Source organism: Cyclopterus lumpus, chromosome 10, assembly GCF_009769545.1.
Source record: "Cyclopterus lumpus isolate fCycLum1 chromosome 10, fCycLum1.pri, whole genome shotgun sequence".
Classification (NCBI taxonomy): Eukaryota; Metazoa; Chordata; class Actinopteri; order Perciformes; family Cyclopteridae; genus Cyclopterus; species Cyclopterus lumpus.
The window spans coordinates 9,946,039-9,971,071 of NC_046975.1; the positions used below are offsets into that span (position 1 = coordinate 9,946,039).

The 25,033-nt window shown below is 40.7% G+C and overlaps 1 protein-coding gene across 1 annotated transcript in view; it reads right to left on the bottom strand.

The window, feature by feature from the left end:
* Positions 1 to 19,909: 19,909 nt before the first annotated feature.
* gria3b (glutamate receptor, ionotropic, AMPA 3b) overlaps positions 19,910 to 25,033 on the bottom strand; it is a 76,557-nt gene continuing 71,433 nt past the window's right edge. Inside the window, exons 15-16 of the mRNA XM_034543837.1 lie at positions 21,637 to 21,884; positions 19,910 to 19,932 (exon numbers count right to left, since the gene is read on the bottom strand). Of these exons, the coding sequence (XP_034399728.1) occupies positions 21,639 to 21,884 (246 nt within the window). The 3' untranslated portion in view covers positions 19,910 to 19,932; positions 21,637 to 21,638. The remainder of the gene's footprint in view (positions 19,933 to 21,636; positions 21,885 to 25,033) is intronic.

Sequence of the window (25,033 nt, forward strand, 5' to 3'; positions counted from 1 at the left end):
AATATTGGACTTACATTCAGTTGACCAGTCACACGACTCCTTCCTGTCTGTTGGATGCGTAACTGTTTGCAGACATGCTCATCATATGAACTTTCAGAAGGTGTTAATATCACAGTTTTGTGTTTACAACGTTTTGTGCTGCCCCCAATTGAGGAAAAAAATAAATAATTATGTTAAATAATGCATATTTAAGTCTGACTTGAGTGTGTAGCCTCAAGTTTCCCCCTCAGGTGAAAGTGTGGATAAATAAACAGGCTGCCTCATAACTCACTGACAGATTACCGACCGTTGACCATAGCGACGGACAGCTCGAGTGATGGAGGGAGGTTCTCCTAACATGTTTGAGAAAACTCTGCCTCTCCGTTCCCTCCAGTTGAAGAGGAGGCTCCGTTAGCCGATTAGCAGCAACACTAAAAACTACAAAACAATCTTGAGCCTTTGATGTCTCTCTTCATAGCAACTTCATAGCAACTCTTTCTCTCGCCTCTCACCGCAAACCATATTTTTCCTCCCGCCCATTTCTCCCCTCCCACTCTCACTTTGCTCTCCAACTTTCTTCTCTCCCTACTCTCTCATCTCCCTCTGCTGAGCCAGATCTCTTCCATAGTTCCTTTTTGCTCAGGTCCGCAGGCGGAGACAGACTTATTTAACAAGTGCCTGGCAGGCTGGGCGGTGGATTTGGCAGCTGTGGAAAAGAGGTTGATGTGGCCCTCTCTACCACAGGAGAGTGAATCCCAGGGAGGGAGTCTCCAGATGGGCTCGGTTTGAAGCAGTTCACCCCTGGTTCCCCTCAATGAGCCCCATACGGGATAACAGTGCATATCTGAATACTAAATACAGATTGAGTGAAATTAATTACCTGGCTGAATTTAGGTCTTTATTTACATACATACGTAGCACCTGATACTTTTTTGGGGGGTTTTGCTATATATTTTTTGGTGCATTATTTAAACTATATTTCTCATCGACAGTGTTAATGGCATGAGCATATTTTTGTTTTAAGAAAGCCCACAAGAGACTGACCTCTGTCACCACGCAGTCACAATGTGTGACAGATGCTTTGATCTCTTCCTGCTTCAATACTCCTCGCTCTCTGACTTGTACAGGCTGGTGGTATTCTCCCTGCGTGCCTCTGTGCTGACACTGCTTTCCTCTGCATCTCATTGATTCAGGAGCTGTGAGTGATAGATGGGTTTAATAAAGCAAGGTGCAGTCCCCCCAAATAAATGAGCAAACGCAGGATTATTACCAACATCTGCATTTTTAAGGAGCGTAAACAGGGTCTAAGCTGGAAACACAGTTTCGAAATACTCCCACAACCTAAAGTCTGTCCAGAAACATTTTGGGCAGGCATACAGCTGTGCACAGAGGACACCAATACACTAACATGCCTACACACACACGCACGGCACGCACACGCACACACACACACGCACACACACACGCACACACACGCGCACACACACGCACACACACGCACACACACGCACACACACGCACACACACGCACACACACGCACACACACGCTTCCAATCACTGCATGTTCCCATTCCTTGTCACTTAATTCTGACATTTTTTGCTATTCATCTTTCTCTCTCAATAAAAGGAAACCTTGTTTGCTGAAGATCTTTTTGGCATCTCTGTTCTTCTCAGTTACACGTTCTTCACTCGTTTCTATTCGCTTTAGTTCTGACAATCATTCCCTCTTTTTTAAGCTGCAGAGCGATTTCTCTTTGAACCAAAGTGCTCATCACTAGTTTGTCATCAAATACAATGTTGTTTTTGTCATAAACAGCAGCACATTTTATTTGCCCTCTCCTTTTCTTTTGCCATGACAGTGCTACAGGCTGCTTAGTGCTGGTGATTTATCCATGCGCGGCGCCAGTGGAGCTAAATCTCTACTCCCCTTGGCACTGGAACAGTAGTGTGCATGGATTAATTTCAGCTCTGAAAGACTGTCGTGCTGCAGTGATAACACCGGCCTGTTTGCCAGTGATTGGACTAATTAATAGGCTCACAGATGATTCGCGGCTGTCTTACCCAGTCTCTGTAGAGGAGGGCAAAAATGGAGAGAGAAAAAGGGAGAGGGCAAAAAAAAAGTAGCTTGACCCGTGAACTTCAGAGCCTCTTAAGAAACGGTAGGTTCACTCATTAACTTTCATGTGCACGACAAAGGGATTAAACTATAAAATGCCACAAAATTGCACCCACAGATGACTAACTTTTTCCAAGCATGTTTGTTTATTAGTGACAGCATTTTGGCCACTCAGTCGATAATTACAAACACATTCAGCAGCTCTCACAGGGCTTGCAACACTTTCATTTCCCCCTGCATGCTCCCTGCTGCTGCTTGCAAATCTGATACCTTGAAGGGTTTCTACAGGACTTTGTCGCTCCCTCCCTCTCCCTTACTGTCTCACTGCAGATGACCCACTAACGCTGTATACAATGAGTGCTTCTATGATAGCTATCCCTCTGTGTAATTACAGACGGAGCTGTGACTAAATGAAAGAAATTGCGTGTTTACCAAACATGAATTAATCAACAATATGTTTCATGAGGGGGGAGGGCCATTTGTGCACAGACTTGACTGCTGACAATGACGAATGACTACAGTGTACAGCAGTTAGCCAATTTGTCCCCGAACTTTAATCTTTAAAAGTGTCAGCCTAAATTGTCTGTATAGACACACACACCACACACACACACACACACACACACACACACACACACACACACACACACACACACACACACACACACACACACACACACACACACACACACACACACACGTTGCAACTCAATAGACTTGTGCTTGTTTGTCACACATGTGCTCCCTGTCCGTTTTCATGTGTGAAGTTCTGTAAGTCAAGAGCCTAATAAAAAAGGAATGTATTCACTTCAAAGAATTACTGTTCAAACAAAAGCCGGCAGAGCGGTGACACTGTTTTAACAGAGGGTGCCACACAGCAGTGAGGGGTTCCTCAAATGGGTGGCGCAAAGTGCTTCACACTCATTTGAATGAACGCGTATGTGTGCAACAATAAATCTCCAATTTAACTCACACGTATCTCTGCCGTGGCTGGTGATGATGGTAGCATGTTTTTGTGGGTGTCTGTGGATAGTTATCATGGTTTTTAGAGCCTCTGGATTAATGATGAAGCTGATTGCATACATCAGTGCACTCGCCCTCCTGCCTCATGTTATAATGCTACATGGGACATTCAGTTCACAGCTTTAAGGTCCAAATACTGTACATAAGAAAGTGGACATTTCTTAAAATATATTTTTATGGTACAGTTTGTAGAACTATGTTGATTTTGTCTATCACAGTAGTTGGATGCTCATTTTAATGTCAAAACAAACTTTCCTCGTACATTGTCAAAGAGTCACATATCTTTGTTTTGCCTTAAGCTCTCAAAAAGTACATTTCCTGGGATCACAGAGTACATTTGTGACACGACTGCCACAGAACTTGCAGTGCATCTGGACTAACCAGCAGAGCCTCAACCAAGTCCAAAGCGCCATCACAAGAAGAGTGCAGTCAGCCGCGACCTCACACCCGGGCCTACCATTGGGGTGAACAGTGTGCAACGCTGCCTTAACTACATCACATCCCTTCTGTGCTTGGACCTCAGGGGTCAAAATCATTGTGTATTCCTGAGCTGCTGGTTCAAAGTTGCTTCGGGGAGGCCGAGAGCACGGCAGCGTGTTAGCAAGCAGTTGGGCGCGGCTGTAAATGATTCATATTTTACAGGCATGCACGTTCATGCTCGTGCTGATTTTAAAGCAGCAGCTGAAAGATGTCCTCCAACTCAAGGTCTGGGGTCCCTGGGTTGATATTACGCCTCAGGTTAGTCCTATTAATGAGGAATGTCTAATGTTGTTCACATATGTTTCAACAGACTTTTGAGGAAATATGCCATTGGAGGGCCATTAGTTCAAGCATGCTCAAGTCACGGTTACGTTGATGGTAATCTGCTCTGGGACAATCTGTACTGGAACCGTTCCCCCCAGTGGAAATGTGTCAATCCACCTGCGGTGACATGAACAGCTCTGATACTTCACAGTCCTCTCCTTCTCTATTCTCTGGGCGCTCATTCTCTCATCTTCCCCCAATCTCAATCTCTCTCTCTCTCTTTCTTCCTTTCTCCCACCTTCTGTCCCTCCCTGAGCTTGTATTTTACCTCAGTCAATCTCCAAGAAGATGAAGTGGCACGATAAGGTCGCGGCATCTGTAAAGGCTCTCATTGGGGGCTTAATGAATACCATTAATTCAATCGGGGGACTTGTTTGGATGGCCATGGCCTTTGTCCAGTCATGATTAAGCGATGCTATCAGTTATCAATCGTAATGAGCTTTTGTGGTCGTGTGGAGACGGGGCGCCGGCTGGTGAATAATCACATCTTCGTCTGATGATAGCGAGTATAAGGCCAGACACCTATCTCATCCCCCGACCTAATGATATGATGTGTGGGCGGTAGTATGAGCAAATAGTATCTCATAGTTTAGCACTGGTCCGATCAGCACACTGATGCCTTTTGAACATGATATTTAATTTGATAGTCTAAAATCATACGCAAGTTCACTTCCCTGTAGTTAATCAATATATTTATATGAACAATGGATTAAATGACTACGTGTAACAAGCAAGTGGTCACTTGTAAGAGAGTTATCACCCTCTGCAGTTCGTCCCAGCTCCAGAGGTCACTTTCAGCGAGTTTTCTTTAACAATCCCGAAATAATCTGAAGGCTGTCTGTCCTTTTTCAGGATCGGAGGCCTTGGAGCACATCAATAGTACACGGTGCAGAAAGCAGTTCCAATGCAGCTATGCCACTGGTACGGATGGAGTGCATGCTGCAAGATTTCCTCCCGGTGTAGCAGGTCCTTGAAGGATCTGAAAAACCCACATTCAGAGAGTCTAGTAAGTCTAGTCTGCACTGTGGCAGCAAGTTCAGCCCTGAGAACAAAACTAAAACCGCTATAAGAGGTCGTCTGTCCAAGGCAAACACAGAACAATAATAACGTCTCAGCTTTGCATGTGTTGACAGGAAAAATAACCGCAAGGTTGGTGTTCTGTCTCTGTAAATCATGTTCTCAACATGCCCTTATAAAGACATCATCTATAAGCTTGTACTGTATATTAATAATACAAATATACAGCACAGTGAGTGCTGCCGCCCAGTGACGTGCGGTGAGGTCCGTGACTGGTGAGGCACGAACTCTTTTAGAGTCAGATAAAAAAATATATGAACCCAATAGAGTATCTTAAATCACCATTCAATTGGCAGCTTGCACATTGACTACTGGTTGTTTTTAATATTTCATATCAGCATTTTTTACACACACATGGGTAAGGTACATATTTGATTCCACCAATGTATAGCGGCCCAGAGAACGAGCGCATTTCCTCTGCACCATCCGTGTGCTTTTCATTTTCCAAAAATCATACTCATTCAATATGAATATAAATAAAACAAACACCAAACGCGTCTGTGCATTGACTTTGCATAGGATCTGGTCGCGTGAAAAAATCGCAAAAAGTTTGGTGTGAACGCACCATTACACAACCTCTGCTCAGCTTATTGATTTGATTTTACATTGTTGTCATTTAGATGAATAATTCATTCCGTTTTTTTATGGTATGCTAAGCTATGCTCGGCGGCTACTGGCTGTAGCTTCATATTTATGATACCGACTTCAATCAATCTGCTCATCTAACTCTCAGCAAGACAGTTCATTAGCATATTGCTCAAATGTCGAAACATTCCTTTAGATCAGCGGACCCCAACCATTATTGCGCCACAGATCGGTTTCGTATAAGACAATATTTTCACGGTGTGTGCGACAAATATGACATACCAAATATGATGTAATAAAATGATACTACTGGCATAAAAACAAATATAAAGTGCATCAAAGTACAACTCACCATTACGCTGAATTATTGGGAGCCCTGAGCTTGTTTCTCTGCAACGAGTTGGCCCCATCTCGGGGTAATGAGAGACATTGACGCTTCACTTTGTGAAGAAGCAGCATTTATTTCCTTGTTTGTTCCTTCTTGGACATATGTTGACTTAGATTTTAAAGGAATACATTACCATTTACTCACTTTATTGCCTTGAAGAAACCTTTTGTTTGTTTAGAAATAAAAACTATATAAAAATATCTGTTTATGTTCATTGGATTATACAAGTAATCAGGGAACGCTGATCAGTGATTAATATGCAAATGTTGTGTTTTGAAGAATCTTAAATGTTATTTAATCTTTGTTTTTTGACTGATTTATTGGATGGAAGGAAGGAAGGAAGGAAGAAAGGTAAGAAGGAAAGGAAGGGAAGGAAGAAAGGTTGTTTTATTTGAACTTAGTCTGGCCTCAGGATAATAATAATAATAATGCATTGAATTTATATAGCGCTTTTCATAATACTCACATAATTATAACATCCTAAAAGCTAAAGATAAATAAATAATAATAATAATAATAATAATAATAATAAGGATCACTGAGCCACTCAAACTCCTTCACCACGTTAGGTGGCGATTTGCGGAGGAGAAAAATACAGGCTTTCGAGATTCGTGATCCGGTTGATTCAACGTGAAGTACTTGCAAACTCCACCAGAGTCCCGCCTGCTCCACAGGCAACAGAGATGGGGTAGCTCAGCCGCTATCCGGCGTGCAGCAGCTGAGATGCGGTTGCAGCCTCAGCCGCTGCGTCCAGTATGTTGGCGCGAGTCGTACATACTGTTGGCCCCCGGGGGCCACTGCCTCTACAGGCATACTCGGTCTACGTAGTACTACGCCCTCTCCGACTACACTGGTTCAATCCACATTGTTATTAGAATGTACCCTAGATATTTAAATATCTTTTCACCTTTAAATCACCAAATCTTGACCGGATTTCTATCTTTTTTATAGTTGCGGTTTGACTGTCATGTCAGCAATTATGTTCATGTCCACACATGCTCATTGAGAATGCAGCGTCCGTATGGTCTTTGCTCTACAGATATAAATAATTCACACAAAGTCTCCATTCAGTTTTTATGAGCCCCCAGTGCCAGTTTCAGCCTGTTTATATCACAATCTCCCATATGTGCCGTCATCCCAGCCTTTCTTAATTTTGCATTTGGTTGCAGCCAGTGAAGCCTAAACCCCCTATGTTCTCTTCTGGTTTGTAATATACTACACAACTATGATAGGGACTGTGTAGCTTTAACAAATAGGTACTGTGTTTGTAAACACTCTACACCACCATGATTCATGGCAAAGGCAATTTAAGTAGATGTATGACTTTTAGGATAAACCCAAGGGCAAATTCCTGGATGGCTTAGACACCGACCAACACACAAAAACAAACAACCCATCATGCAACAGCCACGGGAAGAGCCTAATGTACAGGCTGGCTGAGCAGAGCCGCACCAGGCCTGGAGTGATGCACTATTCTCATCTCTCTCATAACGTTATTAAAAGTTTGAGCCTGGAGGCAATGAAGGTTTAGCCGAGGATTATTATTTCAAGCTCCCTGCAAAATAAATCAATCCGTTATCAAAGTCCGCAGTCCCCATGAACTGCGTAATCAAATTGAACACTGTTCTAGGCTAGTATCCCGTTACTGTTCTATTAAATTGAGCTATTGCTGTGGGAGATGGCTCAAATATAGCCTTCTATATAAGACATGGGTGTTATGTGCAGACAATTGAAAAATCCCATAAATTTGGCACTGTAAAACATTTTTCCTAAAGGATTGTTTCTTTGAAGATTTCCTTCTCTCTCTTCATTAGTGCAGAAAAGGCTTTGTGTTAGGGAAAAAAGACAAATATTGCAACTCTATAGTATGAAAGGTTAGCTGGAGACATTTTACCTGATGCAGCTAAATCCTCATTTCTTCAAGACTCTTTACACTTTTAACTTTGCATGAAATAACCAAGTATGCCTCTCTGACATTTAGAAAGAATACACCAGCCAGACCTTTTACTATTGTTATATCACATATTCCTGTAATGCAATTTCAGTATCTCTCCCGCTGCTCTGGCTCTCTCCCTTTCTCGGGGTGGTACGCCTGTCCGCGCACCGTGATTGGACGAGGCCTTCCTGCATGCTCGGTGCTTCTATTCAGCCGGTCCCTGTTGAATAGTGCCCGTCAAGCAGCCGAGCAGATGAAGTGTTTCTGCTGTTATGGTCAATGAGGGAAATGACAGTGAATTTGAAAATATGCTCATGACTCTACTTAAAAACAGCATTTGCTCTGAATTCCATCACATCCCCTTCAAGTCATACACATTTCTCGGCGAACACGGTCCCCCTGCCCTCTGACGCTTTTGAGGTACAGAACTGTTAAACTTCTATTATGGTTAAAATGATGGTTCTATTAAGGGTTAAAAGCCCCTTAACACCCTTTTCTTGCTAAAAATGTTGAGAATAAAGCTGCACCTCATTAATTTCCTCTTCAAAACTAAAGGCCTTTTAGCAATAAGCAACATTCCTGCAGAGGCTAAAACATCTCATTAAAAGACTACTGGCATCCTTGCAAAGCCGGTATATTTGTATAATGGTGGCAAAGCAGACTTTTAAAACACATATTTGTTGACATTCTTTGTGATAGATCCATTTTTTCATGCGTGTGCTTGCAATGAGATTCATTAGTGACTGTTTTGTATGCAAATCAAAAAGCACAGATGGCATTTGCACTTTGCATCTAATCTACTGTAACCTAGTGAGTGTCATTAAAAGGGAGCGAAGAAAAACTATTGAAACTGAAGCTTTGATTGAACTTTTTTGATGATTGTTCAAAGGTGTGTTGAGGTACATCTGCACATACCTGGCCGACAAGAAAGAGCCGCTCTGCCTTTGGAGCTCTAATTAGGTTCCAGCAGAGCGGTTGTGACAGAACATCCCTTTCTGTTCAAAGACACGGACAATGCCGTTCATCTACTGTACACACACTTTATTTTTCTGACAGTAATAAGTTGGGCACATCCTTTCTGTTTGCCTGATTCAGGTTTTGTTTGATACATCCTCACCTTCAGACGGTACATCTTATTTATTTGCTCAAGGGCTCGTCAAATTTAAAAAGCACTACTGTCAATTATGAATAGGAGCATTAAACAACCAGGATATTACTACAGCCTTTCCTCTAACTCTCACATTCACAGTCACACAGTCAGAGAATGTGCTTTCGCTCATCCTTGATATTCAGGTAAGGTCTAGGCCTGCATCTTGTTCGACTTTGTAGCGGAGTTGTAGGAAGCCTGGTATTGTAAAACAAAGACGGGACTTCATGCTCTGTCAAGGTACTGACAGAACATTTTGCTTTTGATACGATGAGCTTCTAACGGACTGGCCAACACTAATGCTGAGAAGAAGAGTCTATAATAACTAACTGTAAGTCTGTGAAGTAACTAATCACAATACCATCAGTAGCTTAGGTTCTCCTTCAGAAATGAGCCTGATATCAAAAGGTTTCCTGACATACACTGTAAATTATACAAGAACGTCATTCTATTTCACCATAAAACAAAGCAAAAATAAGACTGTCGTTCTTGTCATAGACCAAGGTCAAAAGTTGGGGGAAATGCGCATATGCAGTATTTCCCCCATAATTTGCCATAATAAAATTAAATCAGTTATCTATTGAGCATCAAATGTTTGTTTTTTTAGATACACTTATTTGCTTTATTGCAATGACTATGATGACAAGAGTGACACCACTCTCATGTCTGCACACTATACATAGAAAGCTAGTTTAGCCACTTAGCTTAGCACAAGCTAACCTGCTCTAGCACCCAGAGCAACATAGTGGTGTCTGATGCTCCGATCACAGTGAGACAAATCACAAAAAATGCGCCACGAGCAAAACGATTGTTTTCCTATTGTATGCCACGCCTGGCCTTGTGTGTTCTAGCATCTTTTAAACACGCATTAACATTGAAATATTCTCAACAAAATTGAAAATCAAGAAGCTGTGGTATGAACAGTGGTGGAATTGAAAATGCAGAGGTTGATATTCGTGGTATTTAATTATAATTAACTATATATATAATTCAAGGTCACCCCATTCCGATCATAATGGCAAGAGCTTGACGTCTGCTTGAATCCATTATTTTCCCGGTTAATCATATTAACACTGAACACATCACTGAAAAAAAAAGTAACAATTGTACTTCCTTAGAAAGCTTGAAACATTTTCGTTAAAGTCAAACACTGAATAAACTTCAGCAGACTTCCCACAGTTGAACTCACAGAACTGTGAAGCCAGCAGAGAAGATCCTCCTCACATCCTCTTCATCACCTCATCCAAATCCTTCCCTCAAGGAGGCGCACAGGTCCACTAAGACTAAGCTTGTTTCCCCTTGGCCAACAGGACTCTGGACTCCTCCTCACATACCACTGACATGCCACATCTTCTGTGGAAAGGCTCCATTTTTCTGGGCTAACTGGTTTAGTCTACGGTCATAGAGTCCACAGAGACAGTGCCACTGACAAACCTGTTCTAGTTTTGACAGTGAAACTACTTTCACAGAGCAGGCTGGTTACATGTATAACTTCAGTACAAGTATAGGCTACATATGCACCAGCATATGCACTTCGTGGACTCTTTATCGTCCATTTAGCCAAAAATAAAACATGTTCTTATATCAGACTTCATGCAAGAGCGCAATCTTCTGTCAAACGTCAATATTATAGTTACGTTGCCATGTGTAACATCCCTGGATTGGCTGAACCGGCCTTATTGGCAAAAAACATGAGAAAATCAATCTTGGAGTGAATAAATATGTTTTATGAATTATTCGCCTAAAAGTCTACGAGAAAGGGGTTGAACTCTCGGAAAGAATGAGAATAAGCTTATCTTCCAAAATGTCAAACTATGCCTTCAAGGCTCAGATCATCTATATGATTGTATGTCATATGATGCAATCATCTCCGCGTCAAGATGCTTTTGGGAAACATGGCCCAGATCATTCTGAGACATTATTTCCTATGACTTACGGCTGAGTCAACACATTATGTAGTGACCTTTCTTAGGGCTGATGTGTTTATTTAGATTGTGAGAACACATAATTCGCCACAGTTTAGTCAAAAAAACATTTTGCACTGCCCCACTCATCAGGACAAACAGGGCAGATTAGAAAAAGCTGCAGTTGTGTAACAGCATACAATTGAACTCTTATCAAAAGCCAATCAGGGGTTTCTTTAGGGATGGACCTCAGCTGACTCATATTCCCTTTTGTTATTGTGGAGAGAAATTACAACAGCATAGAAAATCTGTTCTGATGTTTGATTTACACATTAGAGTACAAGCCAAAGCTGAAGACCAGTGACCAGCACAACCCAAACAAACAGACAGTTACCAAAGCAATTTCCCTTTCGTGAAAAACCAAACAACTAACAGCGTGGTGGCAGCTGATGACTGATGATCACTTCAATTTATAAATGTATTCTGAACGGTGCAATATATTTAGCTCAACACGAATGGATTTCAAAGGGGATATTTTTTCAGCCAGCTGTATGGCACATTTATTAAGTATTCTATATAAAAGCCTGCTGCCTTGAGCTATATTGAAGAATGCAATGTCCAGATGTGAAGTCACACTGAGCTACTTGTCACGTCTAATGGGGCGTATTAATGAAGCTCTGCAGGATTTTAACCCCTGCTACTTTTTGTTCATTTCTTTTTGATCCAACACTGCTTGAGTCGCTTGAGCCCAGTCCTCTGTCCTCCACATGTTAAGTGAAAGTACATAACATACATGAACAATCAAAGCTGGCACGAATCGGTTAACTACACGCATTGGCTCACTTAGAATTTGTTAGTTCTTCATTTTACTTTCAGAGCAGCTGAAATCGTCAAAGCACTGATTCAGCAGGATTCTAAAGATGCTCCACAGGGATGTTGGTTCACGCTGACTTGAGCCTGTTATGCAGAACCTGCAGATCCATGTTGTGAACATCTTTTTTCATCTCATCCCAAAGGTGCACTATTTGGTTCAGATCTGGGAACCATTGGAGGCGATTTAAATAAGAATCAACCTAAGTATGTCGCAACTGTTGTAATTTAAAGAGAGTTTGATGACAAGATTTACACCACTCTTGTATCCTTCCATTAAATACAAGGCCAGCATCTGGTTAGCTTAGCTTAGTGTAACCAGCCAGCAACTTCCGGGTTGAAGCCAATGTTGTAGTGCTATAAACTTACATTCTCTCTATTGGCCAGCAGGGGGTGACTCCTCTGGTTGCAAAAAGACGTCTGGTTTTATAGAAGTCAATGAGAAAATGACTTTTTCCCTCAGTAAACATTGTAAACATGTATTTATGGTCTCAATCGCTGGTTTAAAATCTTGATGTTCATTTCATAAAATATGGTCCCATTTAGAGGCAAATAGACAATAAAGCAGGCAATGCTTTAGGGCGTGGCTAACTTGTAATTGACAGGTCGCTACCACGGCGCTATCCGGTCTGGGAGTTCTCCGTAATTTCATTTTACAACTTTAACTCTTTTACAGTGTGTTTTCAGTTCATGAATTTAATTAGAACATTTTGATTGCTTAAGAAACTCTTCTTCAGCGTTCAGTTGTACTTAGCTCCGCCCTCTCCTGTCACGTCTGGTTGCAAAGAAAAAGATAGTGACGAAAAAAAGAAGAAAGGGTGGCAAAGGCTAAAATGCCAAACGTGAGGCTTCAAAAGGGCAGTCCATAAACTAAAGAGGGTCACAACGGTAACTATGTCCATTGATATGTTGTCTGAGTGTAACGCACTCAAACACAGGAACCTTCAACACAACCAACACAAGGGAATTCAGTTCACTGCAACTCCAGTTTGCTTATGAATGACAACACAAATGCAACATTTACATGGATATAAAAATAAAAACTTTAAAAAAAACACACTTGTACCAGAAACTTGGTTTAGTGATCATCAAGTCATAATGCATATTTGTCCTTACATATGATTTCTCCACAGTTTCAAGTCAGCATTTTCTGACCACAGGGATGTTGAACTGATCCGTCATTCCTAAGTGCATTCCTAAGTGTATTATATGTTCGAGCTGGTACCAATCCAGGAAACTGGCACGATCCTACCACAGAGCAGATAGTTCATCCGGATGTTTCGGGAGTCTTGGTTCCTGGAAATCAGGCTGGTGGCCTCGCCAGCTACTGGAGTCGCTGGATCTCCTCACACAATAAACACCTGACCTGCATTCACAAACAGGCTGTTAGTCTCTGTTCTGCTATAACCTCATGTTTCATGAATGTTCCCCTTAAGTTGTACAACATCACACTCGATCATAACAACTATTACATACAATATATTTTGTGTATATCAATACCAAATATCAGACATGACAATAGAATTCTGCTCAGCCAATGTTTGATTAAGTAATAAAATCATTTCTTACACATTAAACATTAAACCTACAAACCTTACCTTTCCAGTGTGGAAACGCAGCACCTGTCACCTATTGAGTAACAATCATTTTGAGAAATAGTCTTACCTACAGTATAAATGTATTTCTTAGTTCACCATTTCTGACAAGAAATATTACTTGATCACGTACTTATAGGCTCCAACACTGAATCTAGCAACATGAAGGGGATGCTTCTGAAACATTATTGTAATGGCCTCACACATGGAACTTGACCTTTGATTGAACCATCCCTTTACGAGCAGTGAGCTGCTGCGAATTACCCAGGGAGCAAATTGTGGTTCAGTGTCTCACTCAAAGACACAAAGACATGTGCAAACAGGGGGAGTCGAGGATCCAAACACCAACCTTATGATTTAAAGAAGTCCTGTTGATCCCCTGAGCCAAATCTGAGTGTCAGTTAAAGAAAGTGAAGAAAAATACTTTCATAAAAACACATTGTGTGTTTCCTGTGTATACTATAAATGCCTACAAATGATTATTTTAGTGTTATGAATAAGAGGAAAATGTAATGTAAAATGATGACCTCACAGCACAGCAACATTGGCCTTTAATCCGACAGCAATGTTTAACCTTCAGGATTTACTGTTTGTCCCTCAGAATCAAAGAGCAAAGGCTTCCTGCACTAATACTGAGAGAAATCACTGCTGCAGAGGAAGACATACCGTTTTCTCCGGAGACTCAACAATCAATAATGTAATGCAGCCACGAGATATGTTGTGTTTTGAGCAGTGGGTTCAACATGTTCTATAAAGCCTCCCTGAGCAAAAACTTTCACTTTATTGGCGATGGAAATGAGAGAAACAGAGGCAATGATGACCTTGGGTGCATCCCTGAGGCAGGTAGAGGGGAAGTGGGAACAACTCTTGCAATATGTTCTAGAGCGAGAAGTGAAGCGTCTTTAATCCACTGCGACATCCGACAAAATGAGTGACCATGTGCTTTGTGACGTACGACCTTACCCTGGTTGAAGTGAACGTAAAGATACTTTTACTGTACTTAAGTCTTTTCTATTCATGTCACTTCTTCTACTCGATTACACCTCAGAGGGAAATACTGTCCTCCTCTTATTGCATTTGACAGATTTATTTGCTTTACAAATTAAGATTTTTGCTCCCAAAAAACACAAAGAGCTTATATGATGTTTTGGTGTAAATTAAACATTCCAACAGTATATACAAGTACAATTGAAAGGATGAGTAGATTAATTATTTGGTTGATTGACAATTTGTTGATTGACAAATTAATTGGCAACTATTTTGATGAGCGTGAAAGTAATTTTTCAAAGATATTTCATGGATCCAGCTTCTCAGCTGTGATGAGTTACTATGATACATTATTTAAATGATTTTAATTGATTTTTGGAATGTCACTTTGGGCTCTGGATTATTGTGGCGGCACCTGTCAATATTTTCAGAATGTGTTCAAACCAAACAATTAATTGATGAATGAGAAAATGATGGAGAAAATGAATGGAGAAAATCAGCTGATGAATTAAATCCATAAGGAAAAGAATAATCTATGCACGTCAACCAATTATAACAGTAAAATGCTGTTTTTACATAAATGCATGAGTCATAATGATCCCATTATATTACATATAATAACAATCACTTTTAATTTGAATACTTTTAGTATGTAGTAGTTTTAGTATATTTTTTACAAATTATACTTACATACTTTTACTGCAATAACATTTTCCGTTCAGTTAAACAACACGTAAAGGTTCAAGTGCAGGTTTTCTGTTTCATCAGACGGACACGGTGCCTTTTTATGTTCTGAGCTGCCACCAATGTGGTCTGCCTATAAGCGTGTGCGATCCTTTCCATTCTCATCTGACCTCTCTTGTTTTTTCGGTGTCAGAACAATCTGTTTTGTGTATTGCAGCCTTCATTCTCTATTAACTCGAAACCCTGAATCTGTGGTGCACCAAACTCCCACAAGGACAGCTGTCTCTGCAGATGCAGGATCTGGCACATCTATTGGCAGCAATCAAGCTGTGTTCAAAGACGAATCATGAGTCTTGCCCGTTCAGGTTTTGTCAAACCGTAACAGGATCTCCTTTTGCTATTTGCACAGTTTCTGAGTCACACCTGCATTAGTCACAGTCTGAAGAAGTGGGGTTTTGCATACATAGGAGACATGCCAACAAAACATGGCACATGCACATCTTTTATATAACAGTTATGATGTTAAAGAGACAATATTGAGCCCTTGTATAGCTTCATGTAGAGTGTTATTGCTGATTCAATTCAGAATGCTAATGGTGTTTCTGTGCAAATAAATATTCATATGTATAGTTTCATATCTCATTGTTTCGGTCATGCCCTAAAGGCTCCACGTATATTTTCCATGTGTCACCTCTCCACATCTTTGTTATCTATGCAGTTCATTAAAAAGGGCTTCGACACTTTTATTCAAGTTTATTGATATTGAATGTGTCACGTGTCCAAATTGCAATGACGTCCACACTTTTAGGCTTATGGGGGTAGATTCGTCTGGACTGTACTTTTCTTTCTGAGGCTTACGGTTCAAAAGTCACAGGTTGTGACAGCGCCACCATCTGGGCAATTTGCACCACCTTCGAGATTCCGCGTCCTCGGGTCCCCAGCGACGTACCCCCAAAGTGCGAAGTAGATCAAAAGAATGGTTCTTATACAAAGGACACGCCCATCAACGCACACAGACAGACGGAGATTCCTAGCTTTAGATTTCTTTGAGCTATCATTTTACACAAATAGAGTGCATGTTTGGGAAGCTGATCAATGTCAACTGAACTTGAATGTCAAGTGCACATCTCTCCAGGTGCACTTTAAGATAGCTAAGGAGCTAAAGTGGAGAAAAGAGGAAAATGGAACAACTGAGTTGGAATCGGATTTATTCATTGTGTCCTTGGAGAGAGACAGAGAGAAAGAGAGAGAGAGATAGGGTGAACGACTGCAGTGGGCTGCAAAGTGAGAGAGCTGGTGAACCAGAAAGCTTTTTTTTTTTCTCCAAAGTATCGTCCCCATGACATGTCCTCCTTCAGCCTTTTGAGTTTTCTTTCTTTCTCTCTCACACACATTCTTTCCCTTCTTCTCACTCTCTCACACACACACACACACGTGCATGCACACGCACACACACAAGCACACACAGGCTCATATAAAATACACAACCACTTCCTCTGAGCAACGTAGAAACCCAAATTAACTCTAATACCTGCAGTGATTTATTGTGGAGGGGTTGTGTATTATTTCTGTTACCTGGGTGTATTTAAACTACCGCGGGGCTGAGATATAAACCACACACAGACACACACACACACGCACACACGCACACACACGCACGCACACACATATACACACACACACACACACACACATATACACACACACACACTCCCCTTAGTGACACAGCCCATGGTGGATCAGATTAGCTTTCACAGCCACAGGCCCGAGGAGTCAGCGGTCTACAGTCGCACAGTTCGACACATGCATGTTGGATGATTAGTTGTCCTCTTGGAAGTGAGCTCTCCTGTGATTAGATTAACAGATCCTTTTCTTGTGTCACTCTCTCTATGAAAGGCCTCATCCTAATTGCTCGGTGCCTCTTTTATTTTAAATTTCTCCCATTCTTGCAGGACAAACACCGCCACTGTGTCGCCGTAAACTAATTCCAGAGAACAGTCTCATGAGCATCATGTACTGCAGTGCAGTGCCATCCTAACGCACCACTCCCCCACGTTGTCATGTTCCTATTTGAAAGCAGTCCAGGCATAACAAAGAAAGAAAAAAATGGCACAAAAGGAAAGGCAGTGAAGCAAAAGGAAGAACAAAAAAGCAATATCCTTTTATGCTTTGTCAGAAATGGGTTGTTTGGATCGTACAGTAGCATGTCATACAGCCCGAGTCCGTTCTACAGGACTGGTGCAGTGAATAAATCCTAAATCATAGTGTCTGCGTCCCAAAAAAATGAAAGAGAAAAAAACAAAAACATTGGTCTTTTGCCATGTTTGTTGGATTTGTTATTTGAGCTGTGGCAGGCCGGATCTCTGGAAGGAGGAATTCATTTTAGCACACAATGCAGACCCAGAGACCAGTAAAACGACAGACCGTCTGGGCAATCTATTGAGCATTGTGCTCATTTACTATAGGCCTATGAGAATTTACACTATGGGAATAAGCAGGGTTTAAATGATTAACTGTCCCCTCTGCTGTATCTACTGAAGCAAATCCCGACGAAAACATCCTCCCTCAAATATAGTTTTTAAAGCTTATAACTTGTGCTGGAATTGGAGGCGACACAGCATCCGTGTGCAGTATGTTGGTGTTTATAATAATACATTATTGATTGTGTCACATCTTATATATATAGAGAGAGAAAGATTACATGCCAGATGAAGCTGTCAATGGAGCCCTCAATCAGTGGATGCAAGGCAGGGGAGCAAGAGTGAAGCAGATGGTGCTTACTATTGATCCAAAACATGCACACACACTTCCACAGACTAACGGCTCAATATTGGACCTATTACTTTGTATCTTTGTCTGCAGGGGGCTACCGACACTCCGCCACACTGAAATTAAAGTATGCTGTGTGTTTAACCTGAGCCCCGCAGCAGGCCTCGAAATCATTAGCATTTTTATTCAGCGAAGATATGTGTTGTGAAATGATATCAACAAAGACACCGAATCTTTTCTGTACATTTTATTTACAAAATGTATTAAAATTCTCTGTACAGCGCCTCACTAATGAGGTTCAGCAAATTAAGCATGCATCTCTTGCTCTTTTGTACCCACTACTACGCCCAGCAGTTTTATTGTTTTTTTTGTTGCAGAAGGTGAGGCGCATACAAAAAAGAAAAGAGGTGAAACTGATTTACAAAAGAATAACCAGGGCTGGATGTTACCCTAAGGTCGGTTTGTGAGTAGCAGAGCTCGTCAAGCATCACTGAATTCACATGCAATTTCTTAGAAAAAAGAAAGAACCAAAAGGGGAAAACCAATCGGTCATCATGTAATATAAATAATTCTCATTTATCTAAATGTACACATCTTTCTCAGCTCGTTCTTTTGTTTACTTCACATTATCAGTTTCTTTTTTTAATATATATATATTTATAAAACTATCTGGCCATAGTTTCAGGTGATTAGATAAATATCTTCCTAAATCCTATGGAATCACAGTCTTTTTGAAAGAAAGAAAAATGATTACAGCAATATGGAAATGTGCTAAGCTTCAGGGATCTCCCTGGTATAACCTTGTATAAATCTATTTTCCGTTGTATTCGTATATTTTTCATTTTCATTTACTAAGTGAAGTCACCAAACACTGCAATGCTCATTAAAGGAAATCAAATTAAAAGCAGACCACAGCTCATTGTAAAATGTGCAATTGTTAAAGGAAATGGTACGGTAATCCAAAATACTACAGTTTAAAAGCCATTACTGTTATCCTTTAATTGGATTGCAGTTAATCTACAATTAAATGACCCTTTTTGTTTGGTTTTACTTTCATATACAGGAGACTTGAATGACTCTAGACTTCAGGGAAAGATTGTTTGAAAAGAGACGAACCTTAGCGAGTCAGTGCTCCTTTGATATTTTACAAACTGGAGATGACAAACTGATTTTTTTTTTTTTTTTACTCAGCATGAATACTTTGCTTTACACACTCTTGGTCATACAAATCCCACTCTTGGCAGTATTGGAAGTGCGAACTATGACCTGGTTCTGTAGTGCGTAAAAGCCAAACCAGATCATTTTCTCATCTTCACAAGTCTCATTACACGTTCAGAAGACAGTGGCAGCAGCACCAGAGTTTAGAGTACAAACAACACACTTGTAACTGTTTTGGGCTCAATGGCATCTCGCTCGAATAAGATCAATCTGTCTTTTAAAACAAGTACAAGGTCACTATAAGTGACTCACAGCAGTATAAAAGCTATAGTCTACTAACCAGTGTCTTACAGTGCACTGAATAGATCTAATAAAATTATTTGAACACATATAATCAGTAAAAATCTGGCAGCAGAAGGATGAAGAGTAATCTGATCATATTGATTACAAGAAACCAATTAGACACTTGTCGTATAAGATTTGTCGTCTTTCTGGCACTTCAAAGTGTGCTTAGGGTTGCAAATGATGGCTTTAGTTCTCTCATTCGTTGTAACATGTCAAATGTATTTTATGTGTATATATATATATATATATATATATATATATATATATATATATATATATATATATTTTAATCACTGCACCATTCTTCCGTTTTGTATGAGTTTCAAGCAAAAAGCAATATCATCGTGAATGAGTTGCATTGATTGGACTCGGAGTTCCATAAGGCACTGAGAGAAGGGAACCGCAGCGGCTCTTCCCGTGACCAGTCCAGTCGTGTCGTCATTGCAGATTATCGTGCCGTGTCCGCCCGAGAGGAGTCGTCTTGGAGCTCAATCCTCGTGATCCTGTCCTTTCCCATAGATGTTCAGTCACAGTTGTAAAGGACCATGGAAATGTTTCCTTAACCTGTGTTGACATACATAGCACAAGCAAACATGAGAAGAGTTGAGGCAAAGATTGATTATCAAGAAAAAAAAGAAGAGACATCTGCGTATGACTGTGAACTGAAAATGTCAACTTAAAGATTTCAACATAAATATGCATTTAAGTTGAAGTACTACTTGTCATGCAACTAAAATAAGGCTACAATCTTCCTATATTTTAAAGCCCCTTGAAACATGATTTTAAATCCAATGTTTTTCACTGAGTTTAACCCTGAAACACTCAACTCATCCGCTTCATCAGAACTGCATTGATGGTTTGATCAGATTCGCCCGACAACTGTTATCAAATTCGACGTATGTGTTTTTTTTCTTCTTCTTCAGAAGAAGAAGAGCGCTGCCCAGAAAAACACAAAGACGAAAGTCTCTCATGTAACTAATCTCAATATGTTTTCGGGGCCTTTGAATGGTGTTGCTCTGGTGTACAGCTGTGCTTCTGTAAACAGACAAATCACACTCGGTGTTTAACAAGAAGCAAGAGAACACACATGCGATAAATCCAATCAAATACCAAGCTAACAATTCATTTATGGTTGTACTCATCAGGGTCCCCTTTTTTTTATTCAGTGCTGCATAGAGATATAGTTTTCATTTCCGCTTACCTCTAGTGAGCTTTCAGTGGAACTACCTAATACGTTTCTACAGAAGAAATAGTCCTTATGAAAGCAGTTCACAGTGCGCTCTGTGGGTTATGCAGAGGAATAGGTTTGTTTCTAAAAAAGAAACTGCTGAACTTTTCAAAACTGCACTAACTAATACACATGTTTATTTAAAATGGGTTATTCTATGTAATAGTCATAGTGCCCAACTCTACAGGTCCCCTCAGCACTATGGAGCGTTTTAGGCTCTTTTAGCTCCTGTTTTGGTTTCCTGTCTCGCAGATTTACTGTTTTGATTCTCCCTCCCTGCCCTCCTCAATGTTTTCGGATTCAAATTTAAGAAATGACAAAATTAGCATGTAGCAGGTAAACATAGTTGTGCATTTAGCAGCTTAACAGCCAGATATTCCCCTCAGGAGTTGATGGGTACCAAAACAGCCCCGGGGTTATGCCAATGCTAATGTTAATTATTCAATGCATATAAACTTTATAAAGTAATGATTTGTAAATGTTGTGTTTATGCTGCTACCAAGCGGACACAAAAAAACTTGCTGTGAGCAAATTGAATTCCATTCACTTCTATTGTATTGAGATAGATGAAATATCAAAACTTGTGCAAGTAAAAACCAAAATATCTGCATTAGATACCGTTAGAGGTAAGAGATTATTTTATTTTATTTTATTGTTTTATTTCGGAGAAATTACACACAAAGATTTGCAATTGCAGTTACGAAACAAAACGTATTAACTTGTTAAATGCACAAAATGCAGAATGACTAAAGAGTTTTCAGAAGCTGCACTGTGTATCTGGTATTTGTTGTGTGTTGTAACCTTCATGGAGCCTGAGGCACACCCTCTGCGGCTGTATGTTACAAGGCAGAAACAATATCTCAGGGTTTTGTATTTGAGTGGGCATGTGTGCTCTGTTGTGCCCAACATGACAACCATAAACAATTTCACAAGCAGCAGCTCCACAGAAACACATACAAATGAATTTCTGGTATGACAGGAAGCTGAATGATTCATCTGCCACTGTGCCCGGGGACAGCGCGGACGCGGAGGCGACGTACCTCTAGATCTTAACGCTCTCGGTTCCGTACACGTTGTAGCCTTCTCTGTATGTGGCAAAGTTCTGGGTGTTGGTCGGGGGAGCCGGCTTAAAATTCTGGGCATTCTTGGCCAATTTCAGCCGTTTGGTTTCTTGCCGTGATTTATAACAGAACTCTATCAGAGCCACCATCATGGCCAGCCCCAGCCCTCCAACCAGAATATAGAAGACACCAGCCACATTGCTTAGGCTGAGAGCACTTGTCTTGTCCTGGGGGAAAGTGAATAATGTAGTTAAGAGTTTTGCAAGGGCAGCAGAACAATACACAGCCTGCATCCTTCAAACTGAGCCTTGATTTAAACTGCACTAGTACATCATCATACTCTATCTTACTTGTATGGCAGATTATGGACACTAACAGCTACAAGCAACCAAAAATTTGAAGATGTAATGAGGTGCTAAGGCTGGCATTTCTGACTGAACTGATTTTCCTATGGTTGTCACAAAGACTGCCATAGTCAAACCATTCTCCACTCAGGAGAAAGAAGCCAACTCTGAATGCTCTATCTGCTGGTGAATGTAGAGCTTTCCCTTCCCTACACTACATGTATGTAAAATGGCTTCTGATCTTGACCATGTAAGGAAGCTGGTCAGTATCGCATAGGTCGACAGCTCTGAAAATCCCTATCTTTTATTTTTTAATCATCATCTTGGCGACATGTACGTATAACTCTCATGGCAACATTGTCATACAGTACAGTCAAATTCATAATAGATGAATGATAGTTCCATTAAGTTTTTTTTTTTTAAAAACACTAAAGATCAAACCATTTTGCTGCTGCTTACCTACCAAACATATTCATAAAAAATTTGTTCATTAGAGTTTTACTATTTGCAGTTTAACCCTATGAGCATGTCATGAAGCTATCAAGCAACACTGACCTATGATCTGAGGCTTTGACTGTATCTCAGAGGGTTAAATAGTGAGTTTATTACACTCTCCAACATCTTGTCCTGTGAAAGCAGAGCCTCTAACCTCAACTCCGAGCAGCCAAAAGATTTAGAGGACCCTACTGGGCTCTCGCCGCTTAGGGAAGTTGAATTTGAGTAACTCATTACAATAAGAAGCTTTGCTTGTTCACCACAGAAGGCCAAAGAGTCTAATAGACACATCTCGATGCAAACTAGTAACGACACAAATTAATCAAATTTTCATTAACAGTTTGGTAAATAGGAACAGCAGCATAATGGTCAACGTGTCATGAATGTCAAGAGTGAAAATGAGCAAAAATAGCATCAACAACTGTTGTGATTCAATTGACATAGTGTATCTAAAAGGCACTTTGGCAATTTCCCCACATTATTATCTTTACAGTTCTCACAAAAAGAGAGTTTCTACATTTTATATTACATAAAAAAATGTCTCATATCTATTGCAATAAAAGAAAAAAATAATCAATTTGGGGTAGGAGTGCCTTGTGTTGAAGCCACGTATGAACTGTGTTACAGTTTGTGGCAGAAAAAGCACTAAAAAAAGAAGAAAAATATTATGTGTGGCAAATAAGCACAATGTATAAAATAGATGTCAGAGAAGTCTTGTCTTGCATATGAACAGTACGTCAAAATGCAATTTGGAATCAGTACAAAAGACCTGCAGCGACTGACCTTACTTCCAGAGTCCTTGGTTCCACATTCACCCTTATCGTACCACCATTTGTTTTTCAGCTTGTCTAAGATGCCTTGTTCACTGAGTTTCAATACTGCAAGGTTTACAGGAGTTCTTCACGTGGGAAATAACATAAATAACATTATATTATGTTATTTTATGTTATTCAACTTTTAAACTACTACATACTTTACAAAGCGATAAAGCAGGGCTCCTGGCTATGTCAACATCACAGAGCAGGCATTCTACCTATTACCTTTGTAACCCCTAGTCTAAAGCCAGGACCTACCCATATCGCTTAGAGTAATCGGCAGACGCTGCTAACAGGGCGACGAGCAGGTACTCAAAGTACAATCTGCAAGTCTATGAATACCAAAAAGCACTGGGTTACATTGTTTGGGGGGGGGGGGGGGGGGGGGTAATGGACAACAGGGGGTTTCTGAACAGCATTTAACAAGTTCAGTGCAACAGGAGCTTTGTCTGAACAAACAGAAAAATGACTGAAAGTAATTTCCACAAAGTCAGCGTAATCTTGCGATAGCTAATAGCATCAGCACGACAACAATCAATTCTGGAGGTATTACAACCAATTTCATATCCAAGCAACTAGGCCCAAAAGTGAAAGCTTAATTAATTCCTACGTGTTCTATCCCGACATATCGCTAAGAAAACTTTATCTCCCAATTACGCCAGATTAGTGTCAGATGAGTGTATCCCAACCAAACGGCACAGAGCTGCAGGAATAAGCTCAAAAGTATCAGTGGAATAATTCCCCTCATATGTGCCTGTAGCTGCATAATCTAATGTCTGACACAGCTTTTTTTGTGCCGTTTGATATCTATGAGACGTCAAAGACGTAACCATAAATTATCATAATGTTTTAAAGCACGGAATTACTTTAGCAACAAAAAAAAGGAAAAAAAGCTGCATAAAGATCACTTTTTGCAGTGATAATGTGAACAGTGAATCATTTGTGGTTCACGTCAATCTCCCCGTGTGACCTGACTACTCCCTGGGAACAATGTCCCCCAAGGGGACTTGTGCAATGCATAATGCACTGAGAGAAGATTACACCACTGTATATCCCTCATAGCCAATCTGGAGAAACGGACTGGGAAGACCTGACCATTGTCTTGCCTCGGAGAGACATTGATTAACAATGCAATTACGCTGTAACATGCTCTGTGTCTGAAACTCAATCTAGGCTGCACTGTGTTGTGCCTGAGGGCAAGAAAGAGCTGTGTGTGTGTGTGTGTGTGTGAGAGAGGGTGCACGTGCAGCTGTGCATGATTATGTGCATCTCCTGATGTCTGTTGGAACATGGAGCTGTTAGTGGGATGGGCCCAAGTCGTGCCATGTTTGGAGCGCAGCGCTCCAGGCAGCTTTATTCCACCTAATCGGGCCTTTCCACTGAGTCCTGGGGAGCCACAACAAGCCAGGAAACAGACAGTACATACCTGTGCATGATCAAAGCTTGATGGCAGCACAAGAGACAGATGCTTTCAAATGGCTCCTGAGCATCAGTAGCACAGGGAGGCCTGTTGAGCTCACTGACTACAGAACATAGCAATGTTAGCAATGCAAACATTGAAAAAGGTGACATGCAAAACAAAACAAAAAAACAACCACTGGCTTTAAGTTAGACATTATTTGATCTATGCCTCATGCAGCCTCTATTTTAAAGATGGCTGGCTGCAGCTAAGCCTTCATTGTGGGCTTGGCCAGTTCATGACAAATGACATTAAGGGTGTAA